The sequence below is a fragment of the Penicillium expansum genome, assembly GCF_000769745.1.
Source record: "Penicillium expansum strain MD-8 chromosome Unknown contig5, whole genome shotgun sequence".
Classification (NCBI taxonomy): Eukaryota; Fungi; Ascomycota; class Eurotiomycetes; order Eurotiales; family Aspergillaceae; genus Penicillium; species Penicillium expansum.
In genome coordinates this window covers 58506-79266 of record NW_015971306.1, presented here as the reverse complement: position 1 = coordinate 79266, position 20761 = coordinate 58506, and the positions used below count along the sequence as shown (strand labels likewise).

The window sequence follows — 20761 nt, the reverse complement described above, 5'->3', positions numbered from 1 at the left end:
CTGACCGATGCTTTGGAGGTGCGTATCCGTGGTCAAGGCCGTCGCGAAGCAAGGGATATATACATCGATTTTGCGTGAAAGCTTATCCGAGGATCTGGATCGCGAGAGATAAGACGCCCATTTTCCATCAAAGACACGGAGTCAGATATGATAGGGCACGATAGAGACGTCGAACTTGATTTGACGATCTGACAAGAACTAGGCGAATTTGGGCAAAATACCCGCATGCAGGCCCACAATAGCAATACCAAGATAGGATGAAAATCAGCGATATAGCTCCCCGATAATGTAATCGGCTGACTTGCAAATGAATAAATATCTCCGTACTTCGTATACAAAGTAGGTTTCTTCCCTAACCCCGCTGTACCATATCTTTTGACCCGCAGATATTACGCTGTACCTGACCACGGCTGACAACATACCCGCGTCAGCGAGGATTCCCCAACTACTTCCCTCCAGGGCTGTCCTTCTTCTGTTTAAATTTGCAGTTGCCGCAAGATCTGTCCGTTCTGCCAAGCACTCTTGCCAAGGCGAATACCGTTACCCTTGACCTTTTGAGGTTAAGCCTTTTAGAATAAGGTTGCGTTGAGTGGGGCCCATTAAGTGGGTCAGGACACCCACGATATGTGGTCGTGACCTGACTTGTTGCTTGTCAACTGACATTATATCATTATATTTAGACACTAGATACTTCGAGCTGTTTTTGTTTGACAAAAAATTAAGCCACACGAACAACAAGAAATTATATCATCAACACACGCTAGAAAATTCGACAGGACCACAATCGCAGAGCTTGAATCACCAATCCATTCCACCCAATTCCCACAAAACAGATCCACACTTGTTCAGGGCTTCGATAATTGCTCCCTTCGGAAGAAAAGAAGAAAGCCACCACTTCAATTTCAACGTTAGACAAGGCTCAGAAGATTCTTACAGGGAAACACATACCAGATCGAAAGCTGCAACAAAAGAGCAACCCAAAACCAAGCGTTACCCAGCGCGCCCACACCAGCCGTGATATCTGGGGAGATAGGCCCTGGTCCAATATTGTTTGGTGCGAATGCTCTTGCGCAGATAGTCGCGAGAGAGCCCAGGACCTGTGACACCAGAAGGGTGAAGCAGATGTGCATACGTGTCAGTGTTTGCAGTAGAATCATACCAAACCCGAGACCTTGTAGTGCGTCCAAGACCCCGAGCCAGAGCCAAAGACTCCGGGATATAAGTGCTCCCGAGGTATAACTTCCAGCCCAGGGGAGGTACAGGCCGGACCCAGATGTGCCCCACCAGATTTGGGCCCAACGCGGAGCGCCTAGACCACATGCGAGAACTGGGAGGATCCAACTATGGGACTTGGATAGTCTAGCTAACAGGAAGAGAACTGCGATCCAGACAAAGCCAAAGAATGCAATGCAGAGAAGGAGGATTTGCCATGAGCTGGCGTGCTGGGTAACCCAGAGGACTGTGGTAATCATTAGTACAATCCAAGGCAGACGAAGAGAGAAGAGATAGCAGAAACTATCTGACAGATAAGGACTCACAATTCCAGTTTCGACCATATGGGGCACTCAAGAAGAAGTTTTGGAGAATAACGACCACCCAGTTCCAAAGTACGATCTTGCGCCGGAAGACAGATTTGTAGAATGATGGCACTTTGCCGGGAGCTTGGCGATAATAGTTTGGCAAGCCAAAATAGACGATGAGACCAATTGCCCACAGGAAGATGGTGATTGGTGTACATATTGCTCTAGGAAATGGTTAGCAAGTCCCTAGTCTTTGAGATGAAGATTTCGATGGTATACGCACGTCATCCTCCAGGTGTTGGTGACGCTGCCCTGCACATCCATAATTCCCGCGTTAGTAGCTTTAGTCAAAGTCGAACCCCAGTACCAAAGAGCAATGACATAGGCTTGCTGCGTGCCCTGAATAAGACAAGCACGGAACACCCACTGCTTGACCGGTGCACCGCTCTCATCGCCGAAATTGAGGGCGAAGAAGATAGAACCGCTCGATGATGCAGCAGCATAGATACTACTTCCAACATTTTGAACCCATCCGCGATTGTGTGAGTTGGGCTCGAAGTGTGCCATTCCGATGATCAAGAAGGCCGTTCCGTATAGGAACCATGGCACACTTAGAACAATCACAGATTTGCAGTATCGGAAGAAAAACCACCATAAAATAGAGGTAATGAGGTAAACCGTCGCGATTCCATACAGCTTCGTAGCGGTCTGACCGACCTCACCGGTGAGAAGGGTAATTTGGTAGGAATTGGCTGCAATGATCTGGCCGAGTCCGAGGAAGAGAGAATACACAGGCCATTCTCCGATGCGCATTTGCATCCATTTCCTCAGCCCTGTTGGTGGCACGTAGTCATCGCCAAGAAGGAATTCATCCGGGGGAGCCTCTTTTCTCTCGCGCTCACCACTTTCATGGGATGTCGCATCGTCGTTTGTAACTGACCCCGTTGGGGAGGCCCCTGCTTTGCCCCGATGCACTGAGCCAGCTGGAGATTCTTGATTGAGGCCAAGACGTGCATCGCGAAATTTGTTGAACCATTTCTTTTCGCTTTTCTCGAGGTATTGTTCAATGCAGAATTGGGTATCTGAGTTCGTCCCGTTGAGATCCTCGAGTCTCCTTTCAAACACTCTGTAGTACTCTCCGTTGCTGTCAGTGAAGAATGGGTCAACCTTCTGAAGTTTGAAGTCTTTCTTCTCTCCAACAACCGAATCGACAGATAAGGCCGAGGCATTACTGAGACGGTTACCTGGCTCCGCCCATGGACGAGAAGGAGGAACGAGGGTGTCATCTGTCCCAACAGTACTGGGCGCCGTTGAACTGGAGGGCGTATTACTGCATCGAGCTAACAGGGAGCCTTGACTTGCGCGTTGGGCCGAGAGGGCTTCTTTGGTGAGGGCCACACCAGGCTGGGTAGTTTGTGCACGGCCTGGATCTATCCCTTCGGGTGATATGGAATAATCATCATCACCATAGCAAGTGGCCATCATCTCATCCTCACTGTTTTCTTCAGCCTCTGGATAGGCTCTACCAGCACTGTCATCGCCCTCGATAACACCCCCTTTCCCAAGGTCGGATCGACCACGAGGCTCTATGGTGCCAGATAATGGCCGAACACCATGAGACATCTGGCGACTGAGTCCCGACCTAGGTCTCCCATCAAATCCAGGGCTTGCATCACGACTGTAGATTATAGAACTTCGCTGTAGTGATCCTGTAGTACCTGGCCGACTTGAGGGTTGTAATGGGGGCGTCGATGCGCCCGATTTTGTTGACGCAGCCTGCGGCGTCATCATTCCGTAGATGGCGTTATATGCACCAGCAGCGGTGGACTGGCTCTGAGATTTGGTTCGTTCCTTTTGATGGACTCGAATCGATGTGGACTGTAAGATCTCAAGATCTTCGACCCACTGGGCAACTGGGAATCGTTGCTTGGCAGACCTTGCGCGCATCATTGCCCTCACCTCGGGCTTGGAGTTTAACGCACTGTCGATGGCCAATTTAAACTGTTTTAACAGGTGGGAGGTAGTCGTGGACTCAACCGTATACCACCACCCAGGCATCTGCCCGAGTCCACCTACTCTGGCTCCAATACCAAGTGCACCCTTCCGACCGAATTCGACAGCAACAAGACCAAAGGGCTCATCGCGTGATGGGATAAGTGCAAAATCTGCACCAGAGAAGATAAAGTGTGGTAGGACCGTGAACTGAGGTTTGGAGCACACCCGACCAGGGTAAAGCTTCATCATTCGGTCCAATTTCAACGCCGCGAATTTGCCATATAAATCAATGAGCGGCCCGATGCAGATCAGCTGAACATGTTCTTGACTCTCCAATACACCGGGTAAGACATCGGCGATCAAGTCGATGCCTTTTTGCATCGACCATCTTCCAACAAAGACCAACAAATCAGCGTCAGGTCTTTGCTCTAGACCAGCCCATTCTTGAGCTTGGCGCTTGAGCTCTGCTCTGCGGATCTCGAAGTCATTGTCGATATTAATATCGCTCTCCTTAGGCAAGGCTCTATCCCACTCGCCTGTATCGGAGGGGTCAGGATTCGGTAGGTTTCCAACTTTTCTCAAGCCCCAAAAGATTGGATATCGAGCATATGACCGCTTGCCATACTTCTTCGACACACCAACAGCGCCGAAACCTTGTTGATGAAGACGAAGATAGCTTGCACCGGCATGAAGAAGATTGAAGATCTCGCCGAACTGAACATAGCGTGTTACAACATCCAAATCAAGGTTGAAAACAGAACACACTTCGGTTTTCTCTTTCTGTGTCCGCATCGGCCATAGACCTTGAAATTCGGCGTTGTGAAGGGATAAGCAAATAGGAATAGTCTCGGGTAAAAGATACAACGGAGCCACCGAACCATGATAGTCATTGACGTGATACATATCAATAGGGAACCGCTTCATTGCCTGAGCAATGCATTGATTCCAGGCAGAGTAGTAGATAGCGCTGTCGAGGTCGTCCATACGGGCCGGGTAGGGCTCTGTGATGGATTGCTGGCGGAAAACGGGCGCATCCAACAAAACATATGTGATGTTCCTCAGTTGGTGGTACTGAATCTTGATTTCGTACGAATTCCCCAAGATCATGACAAACATCGAATCGGCTTGTTTATCGATGGGATACTTCACTCCACCGACACATGGAATAACCCAGACAAGGTCCTCGTGTCCGAGCTGTTTTCCCATCAACTGTGCCATGACGCCCAAACCGCCGATTTTTATCTTGATAGCCCAGTCGTCGATCTCATATTCCATGGTTGCAATGAGGACCTTTCGTCGGTGCGTAGTTCGATTGCCAAACGCAGAAGTACTTTGGAGAAAATTTGACTTGCTTGTTAGGCGTCTGAAGGGGTTCCTGGACTGTCCATCTTCCACATGGCCAATCTTGAATTTGTTGACGAAATCCATTGAAATCAGCGTCTTCTTTTCACTCACGCCGACTTGGTTGAATTTGATCCGGTAGAATGTTTTCATGAACATATAAGCGCAGGTTGACGCTGTAATGACAGGAACAATGCAAAGGAGGAAAAAGAGGGCTATTTGAACATATTTGGAGCCTGTAGGAACAAGCTTAAACTGCAAATTCGAGTCATCGAGTTGAATTTTCCAGGCGAGGTGCGGGTTGGGTGGGTGCTGAGTGATGTTTATAGTTGTCACACTGAGGGAAGAGGGCGGTAGACGATCTAGGATCGAGTCTCCATCGGAATCTCCGTAGATGTAGCTTTGGTCTGGTTGATTATCGGGGTTGATACCCCAGACATTCAGCTGACCCTGAGCAGGCCATTCGGCCATAAAGCGAAATTTCCAGATGTTATCGGTATCTTGCCTCACGATGTTATCCAAGCCGGCATCATATCCGTATCTGTTGAAAGGCCCGTTGAAGAAGAAGTGAGGGAACCGACGTCGGATACCAGGACTCCAGTCGGGTCCATCCCCCTCTTGGACGTAGTCACTACTACCTGTGAGGCGACTCCAGTACTCAACCCGAACGTGTTTCCCATCCCATCTCTGCTTCTTCGTCCCAGACCAAGGAAGTTCTTTAATGCTGTGGTTTCCTCCCTCGTATGGGAGCCATTCAGTGAAAGTACTACCCCAATTGGTGGAATACCGATATTTGTCTGCTCCAGCTGCGTGTTGTGAAATGAAAAGAGTACCATCCTTGCTCCCGTGAAGCAAGCTGCTAGAGTAATTTGCTGAGGTAAAGATTATGGGATTATCAGACTGCCCGACTCGGATCAAGAAATGGTCGATGGCGTTGGTTGCCCTTCCATCAGTACTTGTCGCATTGTTCACCGTCAATTTATGCACCCCATTGTAGACTCCGGTCATGGTAGCTCTCCAAGACCAGGTAGATGGGATTTGGCCGGTCCAAGATGTACTCTCCGGCTCAACACTCTCACAACTGACGCTGTCAAGGTCCACAGAAGGCCATTGTCCAGTTTCAGTGGTTGACTCAAGCGATATTGACTCGGTTACCATAGAGCAATTCATCTCTGTGGAGAAGAAGAAGCTGATATCTACCGACTCACTTTCATCTGGGGCGACAGCAGATAGCAGCGGAGCATCGTGGCCAGGGAAGAACTTGGTTATCATGGGACGAGGAGAGACAAATTTCTCCTTGGGGATGTATGCTCTGAATTCGTACGGCTGAAGTGTTATACTGCCAAGACAACCGCTGTACTTATCAGAGCCATTCAAAGCAAGTTTGACCGGACTTTCTTGCAGTGTCAACTCGTCGTGAGGATAGAACAGGTTCTTCACCGTGGTGTTGATGTCGAATGGAGCGATCAATCCCGCAGTTGGATCAGAGCAGTCAAACTCATAGTTCACCGCCCGGTTCTCATTTTGATATACAAACCAGACGGTTTGGTTGCCCATTTCTCCCAGATCCTGCAATTGGTAATATGGACTGCGCAAGACAGACCACATGCCTGTTTCTGTGGGGACCCCGTCAGAGCCCGGCAGATATATGTTGCGTGTTTGGTTTGAGAGTAGCTGAATCCACCATCCGTCATTAAGAGCACCGAAGTCCTGTCGCATCTGATACATGTGTTTGATAATGTTCCGCACAGGGTGAGCTGGATCACGGTGGTCATACGTGACTGTCTCATCGTGACATCCCAAGCGTCCTGACTTGATAGGCCACTGGAAATACTGAGTGGAATTTAACTGGAAACATCCGTGGTTTTTCCAAGCTGTGGCGGGAGACATTGCTTGACGGCCATAGATATAGTTAGCAGCTGAAGCATCTAAAACATAAAATGCTTGTTCCTCGCCCCATAGAAGCATAGGAATGCCAGGCATGTGCAATGTCGTGATGAAAAGACCCAGAAGCTGCCTTTCGATGCCATATTCAACGGTCGGCCATCGGAACACATCTTGATTTGTTGCTCCATACATATGGCGTGGATCAAATTTGCCGGTGTTGGCATTGACCATGTCATTTGTGAGCACCATTTGATACCAGGCCTCGGTCCAATTCACTGGAACGTCGTAGCCAGCGGCCAAGTTGCCATCCATACCCAAGAAACGGGTGAGAGAGCGATAGACGGAGTAATGAAATGCGGCAGCATCGGTGGCTTGCTTGTTTTGGCCACGAATAAAGTAATCTGGATCGGATTCATTGGTCATCATAAACGCCTCCTCCAGTGACTGTGATTGCATATCAGGTTGACGTCCTCGCCCGTGGAAGATAGAGCCAAGAGTGTTGCCACTGGTAATCTCACCGGGAAGGAAGAAATTTTCTTTTCCCACACGGCGAGCACAGTCTCGATACGCCCCAGAGATATCCCCAAGAGCATCGACGGTGGCTTGTGTAGCTTTGTCGTAGCGGAAACCGTCGATGTCGAAAGATGCGATGATCATACACGAATGACGAATTAGTCTCTCTCTGACACTAGGAACCCATTCACGCAGCCGATCTTGCACAGAGGCAAATTTGGCGAGTTCTCGTTGCCAGTCGGGGTAGACACCAAAGGCCTCAATGTCGCCATATTGATCAAAATCACTGTCGTAGCACCCGCGTAGCTCATAATCGACATACTCATCCACGGGGTATCCAGTCTCATTCCAGAAGCGAGGATATCCACATGTCTCATTGTAGGCATTTCCATATCGAAAGTCAACATATTGACGGTCCGATTTCCAGGAAGCCTTGTGCTCTTTGATTGAAAATGGGGTGGTTGTGTTCATGTACCCTTCAAAACCAATGAGGTCACCCATGCTAGTGCTGTTAGATACTTGTGACACGGGAAGAGAAGATGGTTGGACTGGAAGACTTACGTTGAGACAGTATTGTCAAAAATAACATACATGCCGCGGTTGTGAATCTCCGTGATAGCTGCTCTCCATGTTTGAATTGTCCCAAAATGCTGGTCGAGTAGAGTAGTGTCAAGCGCTGAGTAGCCATCGGATCCCCATGGCTGGTTCATTAATACCAAACCTGCAAGATAAAGTCCCTAGAAGTTTAATTGTTCATTAATATCGGGTATGCACTCAAGGTCAATTCATAAAGCTAACCTTGATGCCCATTCCTTGTAAATAGTCCAAAGTGTCCAGCAGGCCAGCCACATCACCTCCATGTCGCATTTGATTTGAATTTATATCATGTTCGAAAAGGGTCCCATTTACATTGTCGTTCGTTGGATCGCCGTTCACAAATCGGTCAAGGAAAAGTGTATATACAGGAAAACGCCAATTTTCTGGAGAAGGAAAATAGGTGTGGTCGGGCCATTCTCCCCAGTAGTCCAAGGGGTTGGTCGCTGTTTGATTCTCGTTGATGTTATAAGCAGCGAGAGTCTCGTCGTAGGGCCAACTGATTCCTGGAGCTGCGAAAAAAGCGAGCACCGGGATTGTATATCTCCAATTCATTGTCGACAAACAATGTAGTAAGCCGCTTCAGAGAAACTTAGGATCGTAGCATGTGTTGAGTATGGCGGATAAGAGCGAGAGAAAGACCGATGATCCTACTGGAGCTTCTGAGAGACAGCTACTACGTTTCACCACTCATGTTAGCAGGTTTGTTAATATCTTCAAAGGGATATGATCAGGAAACTCGTGTACCGGAATGGTACTAATAGCGAATCAGGTCCTCTCATCCAGGTATTCCGAAAAGGAAAGATACTAACAGGGCAGAGATGACCAACAGTTTGCTTTTTCGGAAAGTCGCAGGGGTCGTGAAAGGGTGGTGTAGTGATGACGAGTAAAAGGCCTAGTATCAACGAGGGACTTCAAGCATTTTCCGCCAAGTAGAATATGACCAATAGTCCTTCGATCTATGGGAGCTCTCCTAAGTAGAAAAAGGGGGAATGAAAGGAAATCAAGAGCTGCGGAATGGTTAATAGAAATAAGAGAAACTTGAAAATATTTGAGAGATAGTATAGCACTACCAGCTGTGGTAAGATCACTCGATGTGGTTCAAAGTGAGAATGATACTCCACGGTCTACCTCTTCTAGCAAAGTCTCCTGATGTTCTTTCTAGTTTCTAAGACTCGGCATGAGCTACTTGGACAAGTCTTCTTGGTGCCCGGAATGAACGGTCAATGCCGAAGGCGCAGCTGATAGGAGGCAAAGATATGCAAGTACACAGAGCTCTGTCCACGCGTTGATTGACATCCTAATTACCGCTGTGTGCTATTTACAGAGACCATGGGACTCAGGCGGCGACGATCATGTCTTACGAGGCGTCACCATCGCTCGGGTTTCAAGCAATAACCATATCTCTTTGCATGGGACGGCCGTCGTGGAATGTCCGTGGCTCGACGGGGCTAATTCAGCAATCCATGCATTGCAGGTATCACGACAACTCGGTGAGACTACCTTTAAGGATGGTGTCTAGAGGAGCGGGGAACCCGAGCAGCGCAGAATACCCATCCAATTTTATATTGGTCCAATTGAAACTTCGACGGTAGGCAAACTAGACTAAGTTTCTTGCTGATGTATTCGACTTGAAGTACATACCCGAGGCCTATATCATTGATATTGAACTATCGACGCGGTCTCGAACATCGCTTCCAGGGTCCTGGATGTATGATCGAGGCAACAGTTGCAGCAGAGATGCCGTCTAACGCGCACCAACTCTAAAATGGTGTTTGTTAGAGAGATTACAGGTTAGGTCGGTGGTGAATGTGTACAAACACAAGTTATCTTCATTTCATTTTGAGGTAGCTGTACATTTCCAAAGTTGTTATTCGGCCTGCATAGAGATATGAAGTACATACGTATACAAGACCCAAGCCTCCCTGTACCCTGCAATTTGTACTGATATATATAGACTACTAAATTTTGTTGCTGGCACTATTCTATCCTAGAGAAGCCTGAGTCACTTTAACATTTGTTCAAGTCAGTACCAGTAGATATTGATCGTTGAAGCTCCGGAAACACTGTTTCCTGTGTAGTGAGCCTTCTAAACAAGAAAACATGACTACATATGCTGCATTCACCAAATGTAACCTGACATTCATTGTGGACACCGGAATCACCTGTTGTTCAAGAATGAGGCGGCAGTTAATGAGTTATCATGGCTGCTCCTAGGAGGGTGACAGTCGAAGCAATATGTAGGATTGATGGAGCTATTAAATGTGTGCTCATTATTGATATCTAATGCTCTGCCAATATCTCTTGAGTATTCTGTCAAGCCACCGAGATCTGATAATAGAAGTTGAGAGAATTAAGTCGTTGATTGAAAGATGACATGAGATGATGTATTAAGTACACATAGGGATGTTCCTATGTAATAGAGCTGAAGAGCACAGAGGTAACACCATGTCACTTGTAATCCACAAGGAAAAGGAGCATGGGTTTATGTGTATGACTGACCACATTAACGAATCCTACAGCGAATTATGCTCTGGGGTACAGAATGGAACAATATGGGGAGCGTTTGTTAAATGAAATTATCTGATTTATACTCAATTGAAAAACCCTCTACAAATATAGAGTAGGATGCAATATAGAAATACGCTAACCCATACTAACCAAGACCTAACATGTAATGGCCCTAAAAATTCCAATCGGATACCGAAAGATGTTTCTTCCATCTCTTGGTTTCTTAAGCAATTGATTTTTAAATCATGTTCCAAGCGTATCATTTTGTTTCAGATGCAAGATGGTAGCCTTGAAGAGACTGATATCATGGAGCTGTGAGTTACAATAGTAATTTCCATTATCTTACTAGTTGAGAAAAGGCCATTGCGGGCTAATTGTGCTATGTAGAGATATATAACAGTGAGACTAGTTATTCATTATCTAACTGTTGGTTAGTTATAACGTTGACGTTGCTGGGTTTTGAAAGGCTTCTACTATTCAAATAGAAACCAATCCGTGTTAGCTGGAAATACACACCTTCAACCTTGGAGCTAGTTGAGCAATCATTGTTTGTAATCTCTAATTAGTTGAAAATGACTGAATAATCTAGATTCTACCCCCGGCCCCGCGCTGTCACTCTTTGTGAAACACAGGCAGCCATTGGGATATCACCGGAAGCTGTCGTAGATTGAGGGTATAAACAGCATTGATTAGATGTCTCATCTGGGATTTAGGGATAACCTGGAAGGTTGCATAGATAAACTTGACTATTTCGAGGGAATTCAGATACAATCTAGTATATGTTTCTCATCATTAGAAATAGTAACCTACGTAGATATATATGTACCCAGTGGTTGATCGCCATATTGGTTTATGTCGATCGTGGCTGCGCAAAACAAATGAAACAGACATCTTACTCAATGCAATTACTACTTTTCGGAACTACTGTGTACTGCGTTAGTATGTCCAACCATGTACTGATCAAGTGATTAACTTGGTAGATGCACATTCCCGAGCGCAGCATTTGATATGTACATGTCTCTATATGTATCGACTGTCCAATTCGTTCTAAATGAAGTACTTGTTAATGCCTTTTGTGCGCGTAGTGTCAAACACAACCTAGCACTGGTACCATCTGCCGTGCTGCGTGTCGCTTGCCGCGCAATATCGATTACCATTATTGGCTTACGAAGATACCTCAATCTAGATTATCTATTTCTTCAAGTTGATGTGGAACATTGTCTTGCTCACAGGGGTTCCGGCGTCCGAGTGGAACCAGTCAGTTCAGGGGTGTGTTGGAATACAACATGGGTGAAAGTATTTAGAGAGTCGAAAACACACTTGATTATCAATATGGCCAGATACATAATTAGTAAGATCGAAGATCGGAGAGCTGGCATACACAGCTCCATGTTTCCCGATTGGAGTATCTATCGAAAATCCTATTGCCGGATTGAGCACTGGTCTCACCTGTTTGCTAGGAACCTCCGTGGGCGATTCCAAAAACAAAAGTGAAAGTCAGTTTGCTTGCCCATTATATCACGTTGTTCCAAGATGGGGAAATGGGGAAGCGATTTGGTGGCTGGTCTAAACTATATGGTTGCGTCAAGTATCGAGGACAGGTCAAATGGTCCATATAGGAATGTGCCCGTCTCCTGGTTTGGATATGGGTAATGTTTAAATAATAATATTTTCAGGGCAACTCCAAAATATCCTGGTATCCATCCTGTTGTCTTTGCTCATACATCATGCCTTGATTAGGCGGATTCCACAAGCCGTTATCTATTGGGCACCGTAACGCTCACGGTAATCCTTCAAGCGCTGGATCTCACCGGCACCAATGCTATCACCCAGCTTCTCAATCAAGTCGTGGAGACCAATGACAGACCGGATGGGGATCTTGCCACCAAGATCACGCTGGGCAACGCCAATGGCGCTCTTGGACTCGGTATCGCTGACACGTTCCTCCCGATCCAGCAGGACAACGACACCAGCGACGATACCGCCTTCCTTCTCGATGATACCGACAGCCTCACGGAGTGCAGTACCGGCAGTGATGACATCGTCCACAATGACGACCCGCTTGCCCTTCAGCGGGGCACCGACAATGTTTCCACCCTCGCCGTGTGCCTTGGCCTCCTTGCGGTTGAAGGAATAGCTCACATTGTCCCAGGTAGCCTTGCCGGAGAGAGAATCCCGAACAGCGAGCTCGTTGGTGACAGATGCGCAAATGGGGATACCCTTGTATGCGGGTCCGAAAATAATGTCGAAGTTGGGCTGCGCGGTGCCGTCGGCGTTGGTGGTGACGAAAGGCTCAGCGGAGAGGACACTAGCGTATGCAGCAGAGGAGGCGCGCAGCAAAGGTGCAGTGTGAAGGAGAGAAGAGGTGAAGAAGTAGGGTGATTCACGGCCGGACTTCAAGACATAGGTGCCGAACGAGAGGACATTGTTGTTGATGAGGAGGGGTAGGAGGGTGGACTTGTAGTCCTGATCGGCAGATGGAGGAGGAACGGTCGACATTTTGGAGTTGGAGGGATTGCAGGTAATTCTCTAGGGAATTTAAGCAATTGTTAAAGAGTGTCAAAGAGTCGACGATGTCAAATTCCGAAGCTGAGTCGAGCGGGAAAATTTTGCCGGAACTTTGTTTTCCATGGAGGGGCAGGCGGTATGGCTTCGTATTGCGCCTTATCAGGTCAGAGAAATCGATTTCTCAGTTTAAAAGTACCATTAGTAGTCATTTTCTAATAGGAAAAGAGTTTAAAAAGGGAGAAACACTCGTTATTTCCTATACTTTGTACTTTTCTCACACTTTTCTACCTAAATTCCCCCCTAATTCCCCTTTAAAGAAATACAACACGTGCCTCCGATGGCCGGCCTTCCCCGCCAAATGTTGTCCCCCAAAATGTTCCGCTCACCGGATTCCTCAATTCCTTTCCTTCACTCTCTCCTGGGAGCCTCACAATTCCTTCTTTAACTTTTTTTCATTTCAGTTTTTTTGTGTTTTATTCATTTGTTCCCCTTCATTCCTAGGTTCTGGACATTTAGGTGTCACAGTACACAGGGATTGTGCTCAGGTTCTCAGACAACAGAAGTAGCCTGTCTCATCTACACAGGCGTCCCAGTTCCACAAACAATCTAATTAATTATTGCCGGTCTTCGGTATGTTTGCTCGAGAGCACAAAGATAAACCCCTGATGGAATCGATGGCTCCCTAGGACTATGTGGTATGCTTACAAAGACTAGATTAAGCCGACACAATGCATATCCGAGAGAAGCTTGCCAAAAATGAGGCGGAGGGAAAGACTGGAATTTCCTTCGAGTTCTTCCCTCCCAAAACTGCCCAGGGTGTACAGAATCTTTACGACCGGATGGACCGCATGCATGGGTTGGGTCCTTCATTCATCGACATCACCTGGGGTGCTGGCGGTCGCTTATCGGATCTGACATGCGAGATGGTCAGCGTGGCACAGTCGGTATATGGCTTGGAAACCTGCATGCACTTGACTTGCACAGATATGCCGCTTGAGAAAGTTGACCAAGCGCTCCAAGCTGCCTACAAAGCTGGCTGCACCAACATTTTGGCTCTGCGAGGAGACCCACCGCGAGACAAGGAGACCTGGGAGGCTGCGGAAAATGGATTCTGCTATGCGAAGGATCTGGTGAAATACATCCGGGAGAAATATGGCAACCACTTCGATATTGGTGTGGGCGGCTATCCCGAGGGTGCCGATGACAACAGCGATGTGGATCAATTGATCGACCACTTGAAGGAGAAGGTTGATGCGGGCAGCTCTTTTGTGGTCACTCAGATGTTCTACGACGCGGATAACTTCATCGAATGGGTGAACAAGTGCCGAGCCAAGGGCATCACGGTCCCCATCATCCCTGGTATCATGCCCATTCAGACATACGCTTCTTTCATTCGTCGGTCCAACTGGACCAAGGTTAAAGTGCCTTCCCAGTGGATGGAGACCCTTGAGCCGGTTAAGAACGACGATTCCGCGGTTCGAGAGATCGGCAAAACTCTGATCGCCAATATGTGTAGACAGCTGATCGCAGCTGGTATCAAGCACCTGCATTTGTAAGTTTGCTCTAGCAACCCCCCAATCCTAGTATCCGGACATGTCCTGATAAATTGTCTAGCTATACCATGAACCTGGCTCAGGCGACCCAGTTGGTTCTCAAAGAGCTTGACCTTTCCCCGTCGGACGAGTCGCCAATCCAACGCGCGCTGCCCTGGCGGCCTTCCCTTGGCCTTGGCCGAAGGACAGAGGATGTGCGACCAGTATTCTGGCGCAACCGAAACTCGTCATACGTTGCTCGTACCCAGACATGGGATGAGTACCCTAACGGTCGCTGGACCGATTCTCGTTCACCCGCGTTTGGTGAACTCGACGCTTACGGTGTGGGCCTGAAGGGCACAAACGAGCAGAACATCAAACTTTGGGGCGAGCCGAAGTCTATCAAGGATATCTCGGACATCTTTGTGAACTTCTTGACCGGCAAGCTGGACCGACTGCCGTGGAGTGACTCGCCAATCACAACCGAAGCCCAGGATATCCAGGAGGACCTGCTCAAACTCAACCAGCGTGGATTCTTGACAATCAACTCTCAGCCCGCCGTAAATGGAGTCAAGTCCTCTCATCCTGTGTACGGATGGGGCCCCAAGAACGGTTTCGTCTACCAGAAAGCCTACCTTGAGCTTCTGGTCCCCTCCAACTTGATTGATGAGCTCATCACTCGAATCGAGAAGAACAATGACTTGACTTACCACGCCACCAACAAGAAGGGCGAGCTCAAGACCAACACGCGTGACAGCCCGAACGCCCTCACATGGGGTATCTTCGCTGGACGGGAGATCATCCAGCCGACAATTGTCGAGACAGTCAGTTTCTTGGCCTGGAAGGATGAGGCCTACCTCTTGGGCGAGCACTGGTCCAAGTGTCACGACGCAGCCAGCCCTAGTCGCAAGCTGATTCAGCACGTGATGGATGACTGGTATCTCGTCAACATTGTCGACAACGACTTCCACAGATCTAACGCTGTCTTCGAATTATTCAACGACCTCGAGATCAAAGATCTTAATGTCGAGGTGGCTGGAAAGCCATTGACCAACAGCCACGCCGAACAAAATGGCGTTGCTGCCAACTAAACCAGTTCGTCTCAACTCAGAACTAGTTGCTTATCCATTCACACCCTCGACCCCCTACCTCGGTCGTATGCCATCTTTGCAACCCTCTCATAAAACCAACTCAACATCTTACCTAATTCAACATCACTGATCTCAACGATACCACAGCCCACACAAACAACTACTCCAACACATCTCGGGCTCCCCCTGCAATGTCTTATGGCGTCACGACTGAAGACCTCTCAACGATTTCTTCCTCAGCGTTTTCATTTCAACATAATGTACCGATACCCCGTCTCTTTTAACAATGGCGCTTCGTCGGATTCTCTTTTATTTTCTCGGGTCTATTCTTCTCCAGGCCCGGTGCTTCTCTTCTGGGCTATGTCATATTTTCTGTTTGGTCTAGTAAGATCCAGAATGATTGCCCAGAAGAATGGACGGCTCAAAAAAATGAAAGAAGAACAAAAATTCAACATAATTTTGCCTTTACGGCCTATTCCGCTCTTATTGTCTTCTGTTTTCTCTCTTTTTCCCTTCCAATTCATAGAGCGCTGGCAGTGGCAGTAGCCCAGCCCTGCTTTCCCCCTTTTCCCATGTCCCTTTTCCTTCTACTTTTTTTCTTTTCTTCCGGTTCTTGCTTCTTTCTTGAATGCTGTTCTTGTCTCACACACATCAACCTTTGTCTCGGCTGTGTGGATACCTCCTTCGCATGAACTAAAAAAGGATTGCTCAACGCACATCCGCACATTGAAATGTTTGAGAACAGAATCTTTCATGTCTAAATTCCTTATCTTTTCTCTGCTTTTGCATTGCTTTTGCGAGATTATCCCGGGGCTAGCATATAGGACCATTCAACACCAGGATGTCGGAGTTGGGTCTGTTTTTGTTTTTTTTGTTTTTTTTGACAGCAAGAGAGAAAGAGGGAGGGAGAGGACATCATACACAAGATTGAATTCTGGATTTCGGCGACATGACAAAAGTTGGATGTTATTTTATTTCTCTCTTCAACATGGGAGAGTCGACGCTGGATGAGACACATCTCTGTATGTTCAGGGTCTTCAGCTTTTTGTCTCTCGGTTTCAAGTCAAGAATATCAACATCAATGCAAGTTCTTGTCTACTATTACGTACATTGGTGTACACAAGAATAAATGGTTCCCTTATAGAATATCCAAGTTTGAGACCTATTTAATGATGAGCTAGGAATACAGTCGAAAGACACAAATGGGTAGTTGAGTAGGTAGGATCGCTGGAGACCAGGACAAAGAAGACCCGAAAGCACCAAAAACGACGAACGTCCGCCTTCCAAACTAGAGGCTTCCAGAGAAACAATCTTGTACAAGGATGCAGCCAAATGTCTGGCTAATTTTACATTATCAGGGCACGGCCAACACATTGGAAGACCCACGCAAACGGCCTGGCAAACCATACAACCCAGCTGCTCACAAGAACGATGTAACTAACAGTACGGGTTATCAGCATGGCTGAAAACCCAAGAATCAAGAGATACACAATGGCTTGAAGAAGCTCCACCATGAACCGGCTGACAGCCTGGTCATTACGGGGCTTAGGCCAGGCGCCTGTAGCCTGATAGTGGGATGCCACGGCGTAGATGCAACATGAGACGCGCCAACAGTGACTTGTCATGTTTAGAGTGTTCTTGACCACAAATTTGGCATAAGGACTGTCGGCACCCATTCGGAAAGCTCTATTGACTTGGGTGACGGCAACAACAAGAATATTGAAAAGAAGTGAAAGCGCTAAGGGGCTGAGTCCCTGGCCATCGAAATCATCCTTGTCTCCGGAATGCATGTCACCTAGATCGGTAGAGACGTTTGTGATGTTGGATTGAAGAGACTCCTTCGGACTTGCAACTTGCAGCCCATCGAGCTCGGCGATTTCCAGAACATTACCAGAGGTACGGACACGAGGCAGTGCCTTCATCTGCTCTTCCTTTTTTGGTGAAGTATAGGGCTTCTTGGCTTTGGGTGAAGGAGACTTTTCAGACGCGGCTGGTTTTGTAGACTGGGAGGCTTCATCCAACTTGGGGGTACTATTCAACTTGGGTGGCTTTGCTAGCGCGGAAATCTTTCTTGTTGATGTAGGGGGCCTGTCGGGTTTTGCTGACGAAGGACGTTCCTCTGATATGGTCACTTTTTTCGTTATTGGTTTGCTTGGTACAGGTGGTTCTGGCGGTGGTTGCTTGCTTTCCTCTGGTTTCTTTTCTATCGTCACCATTTTGGGCGACGAGGCAGATTTGTTTGGTGGGGTTTCTTTGGCGGATTGAAATGACCGTTCCGATCGTGATGATTCCGAGTTGTCCCTAGACGGAAGAATTGGTTGAGGACTTGGCGATCGCTTCTGGTTCGCACGCTGGAGTGACCCCGAACCATTCCGCAGAGACTCGGCGCGTGTGCGGAGGGACTCAGTCCTGTTACGCAGCATAGTAGTAATGCTATCTGTAGGTGGCCTGGCCAGCCCCGAAGGGTTTGCCAGCCCGGTGGTACGGATGAAGCCACGGATAGTATTCGTTGTTGCACCTGCTGCTCGTTCTGGAGTGTGATCTCGCACGCGATCTTGGTTTGGACCCTCGTCGTCTTGGTCTTTGAGCGTGGTGGTGATACTGGGGAGTGGCAACGTTTGGGAAGTTGTCAAGGTACGGTCTGTTGGCTGGGGATTCATGTTCGGTGCCCCCGCCCGCAATCCCGATGGTGTGGAAATCATCTGAGCCTTTGCGCGAACGGCTTTGGTAGCTTCGGCGGTCACTGTATGATTTGTGCCACCAGGACGACGCAGCCCTTGCGGCTTTGGCGAAGACGCTTTTTTGTCGGGGGTGGGAATCATAGTGCGTGTGATAGTGGGTGTGATAATGAACACATCGTCGTCCTCCCGGTTTTCTTCCAGACTTCCGGTCCGCTCGGGTGTATTGCTGGTAGGATGGTAATTCTCCTTGCTCGAATCCTGGGACCTCGCCCGTGAAATTGGGGGTGGGTTCGGGGAGCAACTCCGATCCCGGTATATGGTTGACGGCTTCGAGCATCGGGCAGGTCTCGAATTCTGAGAAGTTCGTGGCCGCTCTTCTTGAAGGACTGTGATCTTCTCGACTCTGTGGATGCTTTTCCGGTCTGTCACCTCCTTCACTTCCTTCGACACCCTGTGCCTGTTCTTGGAACCCAGGGCCAATGGGGGTGGATGCAGACTGGCATCGTCTGGGGCTGAGGAAGCGAACCTGAGGATTTCGTCTGGATTCTTCTCCCCGGATATTTCCCTGCACCCTAAAAAAGACCCATCGGCGTTTTGAGGGTGTCGCTTCTCTTTGGGTTTTGTGGGCGATTCCTCCCAAATTGTGCTGATCCGATTATACCCGATTTCATCCGGGCAGTAGTAGTGGCTCGCTACTCGTTGTTGCGATGCAGTCGCAGGTTGGGGCTGCTGGGGCTGGGGCTGTGAATGTTGCTCCGGGTGAGCATTTTGTTGAGGCTGCGGCAATGGGCGATGTTCGTCTTGTGACAAGCTCGGCACTTGCCGCCTCTCGTACGCCCCGTCGTATGTAGTGATCCCTCTTGGGCTCCGGGTTCTTTGTTCGCTAGGATTGAATCTGATCTCGGGCGACACGTTACGACTAGGCACTGTGGCCGGGTCTACCATTTGCCCACCATCCCTGTGTACCCGTTCAATGCTTCTTTGATACTCTGCAATTTGTTGAGCTGTCATTGTTGGCGGATTGGGATCTTTTGCAGTTGGCATATTGACAACGAATCGGTCTTCCCAGTCGGTGATAGAACTGTCCTCAGCAGATACTGGCGAGACGGAAGGATGAGATCGAGGGCTGGAATCAGTGGTCGTGTTTGTCCTCACTGATTTCTGGGGTGTGGTTTCGGTCACATCCATGACGACCCATTGATCATCTTCCTTCCGCCATTTGTTTTGGCTGTCCACAGGAAGGGTGGAGGGGGCATTCTTCCTCGACCTCTGCGCGGGACTGGTGTTGACATTGCTTGGACTCGGGATGCTTGATGGTGCATTATCCGCCCGGTAGCTTGCCTGATCTTGGCTAGTGCTGGCCAAGAGTCTGCTGCGGTGATATGAGATGCGCGAGTTGGGGGATTGGCCATCGTCGCTTCCTTTGCTCTTAGTCCGCCTTGTCAACAACGGCGACTCCTCCAACTTATCCCGTATTTTCCTCCAGTATTGATCGTGGCCTTTCTCCAATGATTTAGACAGGTCACCAAGCCGCCCCGAGGAGTGGCTGGATGGGGTCAATTTAGGAAGCGCAGTGGGACTGCGCGTTTGATTTGTATCATCTTTACGACTTTCAGCGAGACTCCTCGGGACGGGCAGCTTGGTAGCTTTGGGTAGTTGAGAGATATTCCCCGGTGCGCCTCCTGCAATGGCATATTCTGTTGATCTTCCTTCTTGTTGGTATTGGGGTGGAGGAGTTGCCGAGAGCTTTGGTGAGGGCTTGTACTCGGCTCGGTACGCTCGGTAGGGACTTGGGCGTACAGGTCGTGGTGAAAGATTCACAAGGTGTCCATCGGGCAATTCGACATGAGCTTCGTCCATATTGGGCTGAGAGTAACAGCGATTGTGGTCTGGGTTGCCAATGCTATGGGCACAGCGCAGTGAATAGTTGTCCTAGCCCATGCCGTGTAGGAGCGAGGAAAGAGTAGTCTTTTCCTGTGCTGATTTTGCTGAGCAAAGATCTATGTCGGTCGGCGGCTTTCGAAGTAAGGATATGATAGACTCAGAGGAGCGGGGCGATCCAAAAAAGACTGGCTTTGAGAGATCTTCACAGGTGGTCGCCCTCATAACGCGTAAGAATAATGTGCTCTGGTTTGTTGGAATGCTAGGTCGGTAATGAGGAATGCCAACCCCTGGGGTGAATGCTGGTTGAAATGTCCCGCCGCCATTTGGAATGGCAGTTTCCTCCCAGTCCTACATCATAAAAATGAATTGCATCACCTGTGAATGGAAGTTGCGAGGGCTGAATGTTGAAAAGAAAGTGCGATCCAGATATCTAGATGACAGCGTAGACCTAGTGGACTGCTAACTTGAGAACTCCGAGGCAAGCTGACCGCCAATTGAATTGAATACAATGGCCGAGTTAATCAGATCAAAGACCAACATCGAGTGATCAGAAACCAAAGAAATGTCGTGGGCCCTAACTTCGATATGCCGCCCTAGATGAGCAGCTTGCATTCCCCAGCGTGGCGAACGTGGATGAATACCTTGAAACAAAAGTCAAATGCAAAGCTATATCGCGTGTAGCCTCAATTAAGGATAGGATATAT

The 20761-nt window shown here is 48.4% G+C and overlaps 4 protein-coding genes across 4 annotated transcripts; 1 reads left to right on the top strand and 3 right to left on the bottom strand.

Moving 5' to 3' along the window:
- Positions 1 to 845: 845 nt before the first annotated feature.
- ags2 (alpha-1,3-glucan synthase Ags2) lies at positions 846 to 8123 on the bottom strand (the record flags this gene model as incomplete). Its single annotated transcript, XM_016737417.1, has 6 exons — positions 846 to 894; positions 949 to 1459; positions 1539 to 1744; positions 1804 to 7758; positions 7818 to 7993; positions 8055 to 8123. The coding sequence occupies 6 exons, from the start codon at positions 8121 to 8123 to the stop codon at positions 846 to 848; spliced, it is 6966 nt and encodes a 2321-aa protein (XP_016598853.1).
- Positions 8124 to 12122: 3999 nt separating this feature from the next.
- On the bottom strand, positions 12123 to 12860 carry PEX2_001380 (orotate phosphoribosyltransferase; the record flags this gene model as incomplete). Its single annotated transcript, XM_016737416.1, has 1 exon — positions 12123 to 12860. The coding sequence occupies one exon, from the start codon at positions 12858 to 12860 to the stop codon at positions 12123 to 12125; it is 738 nt and encodes a 245-aa protein (XP_016598852.1).
- A 737-nt stretch (positions 12861 to 13597) lies between these two features.
- PEX2_001370 (methylenetetrahydrofolate reductase (NAD(P)H) MET13) lies at positions 13598 to 15492 on the top strand (the record flags this gene model as incomplete). The annotated part of the gene is made up of 2 exons (XM_016737415.1): positions 13598 to 14421; positions 14484 to 15492. The coding sequence occupies 2 exons, from the start codon at positions 13598 to 13600 to the stop codon at positions 15490 to 15492; spliced, it is 1833 nt and encodes a 610-aa protein (XP_016598851.1).
- A 1346-nt stretch (positions 15493 to 16838) lies between these two features.
- Positions 16839 to 20033, bottom strand: PEX2_001360 (putative NTP binding protein; the record flags this gene model as incomplete). Its single annotated transcript, XM_016737414.1, has 1 exon — positions 16839 to 20033. One exon carries the CDS (start codon positions 20031 to 20033, stop codon positions 16839 to 16841), a length of 3195 nt encoding a protein of 1064 aa, XP_016598850.1.
- Positions 20034 to 20761: the final 728 nt, after the last annotated feature.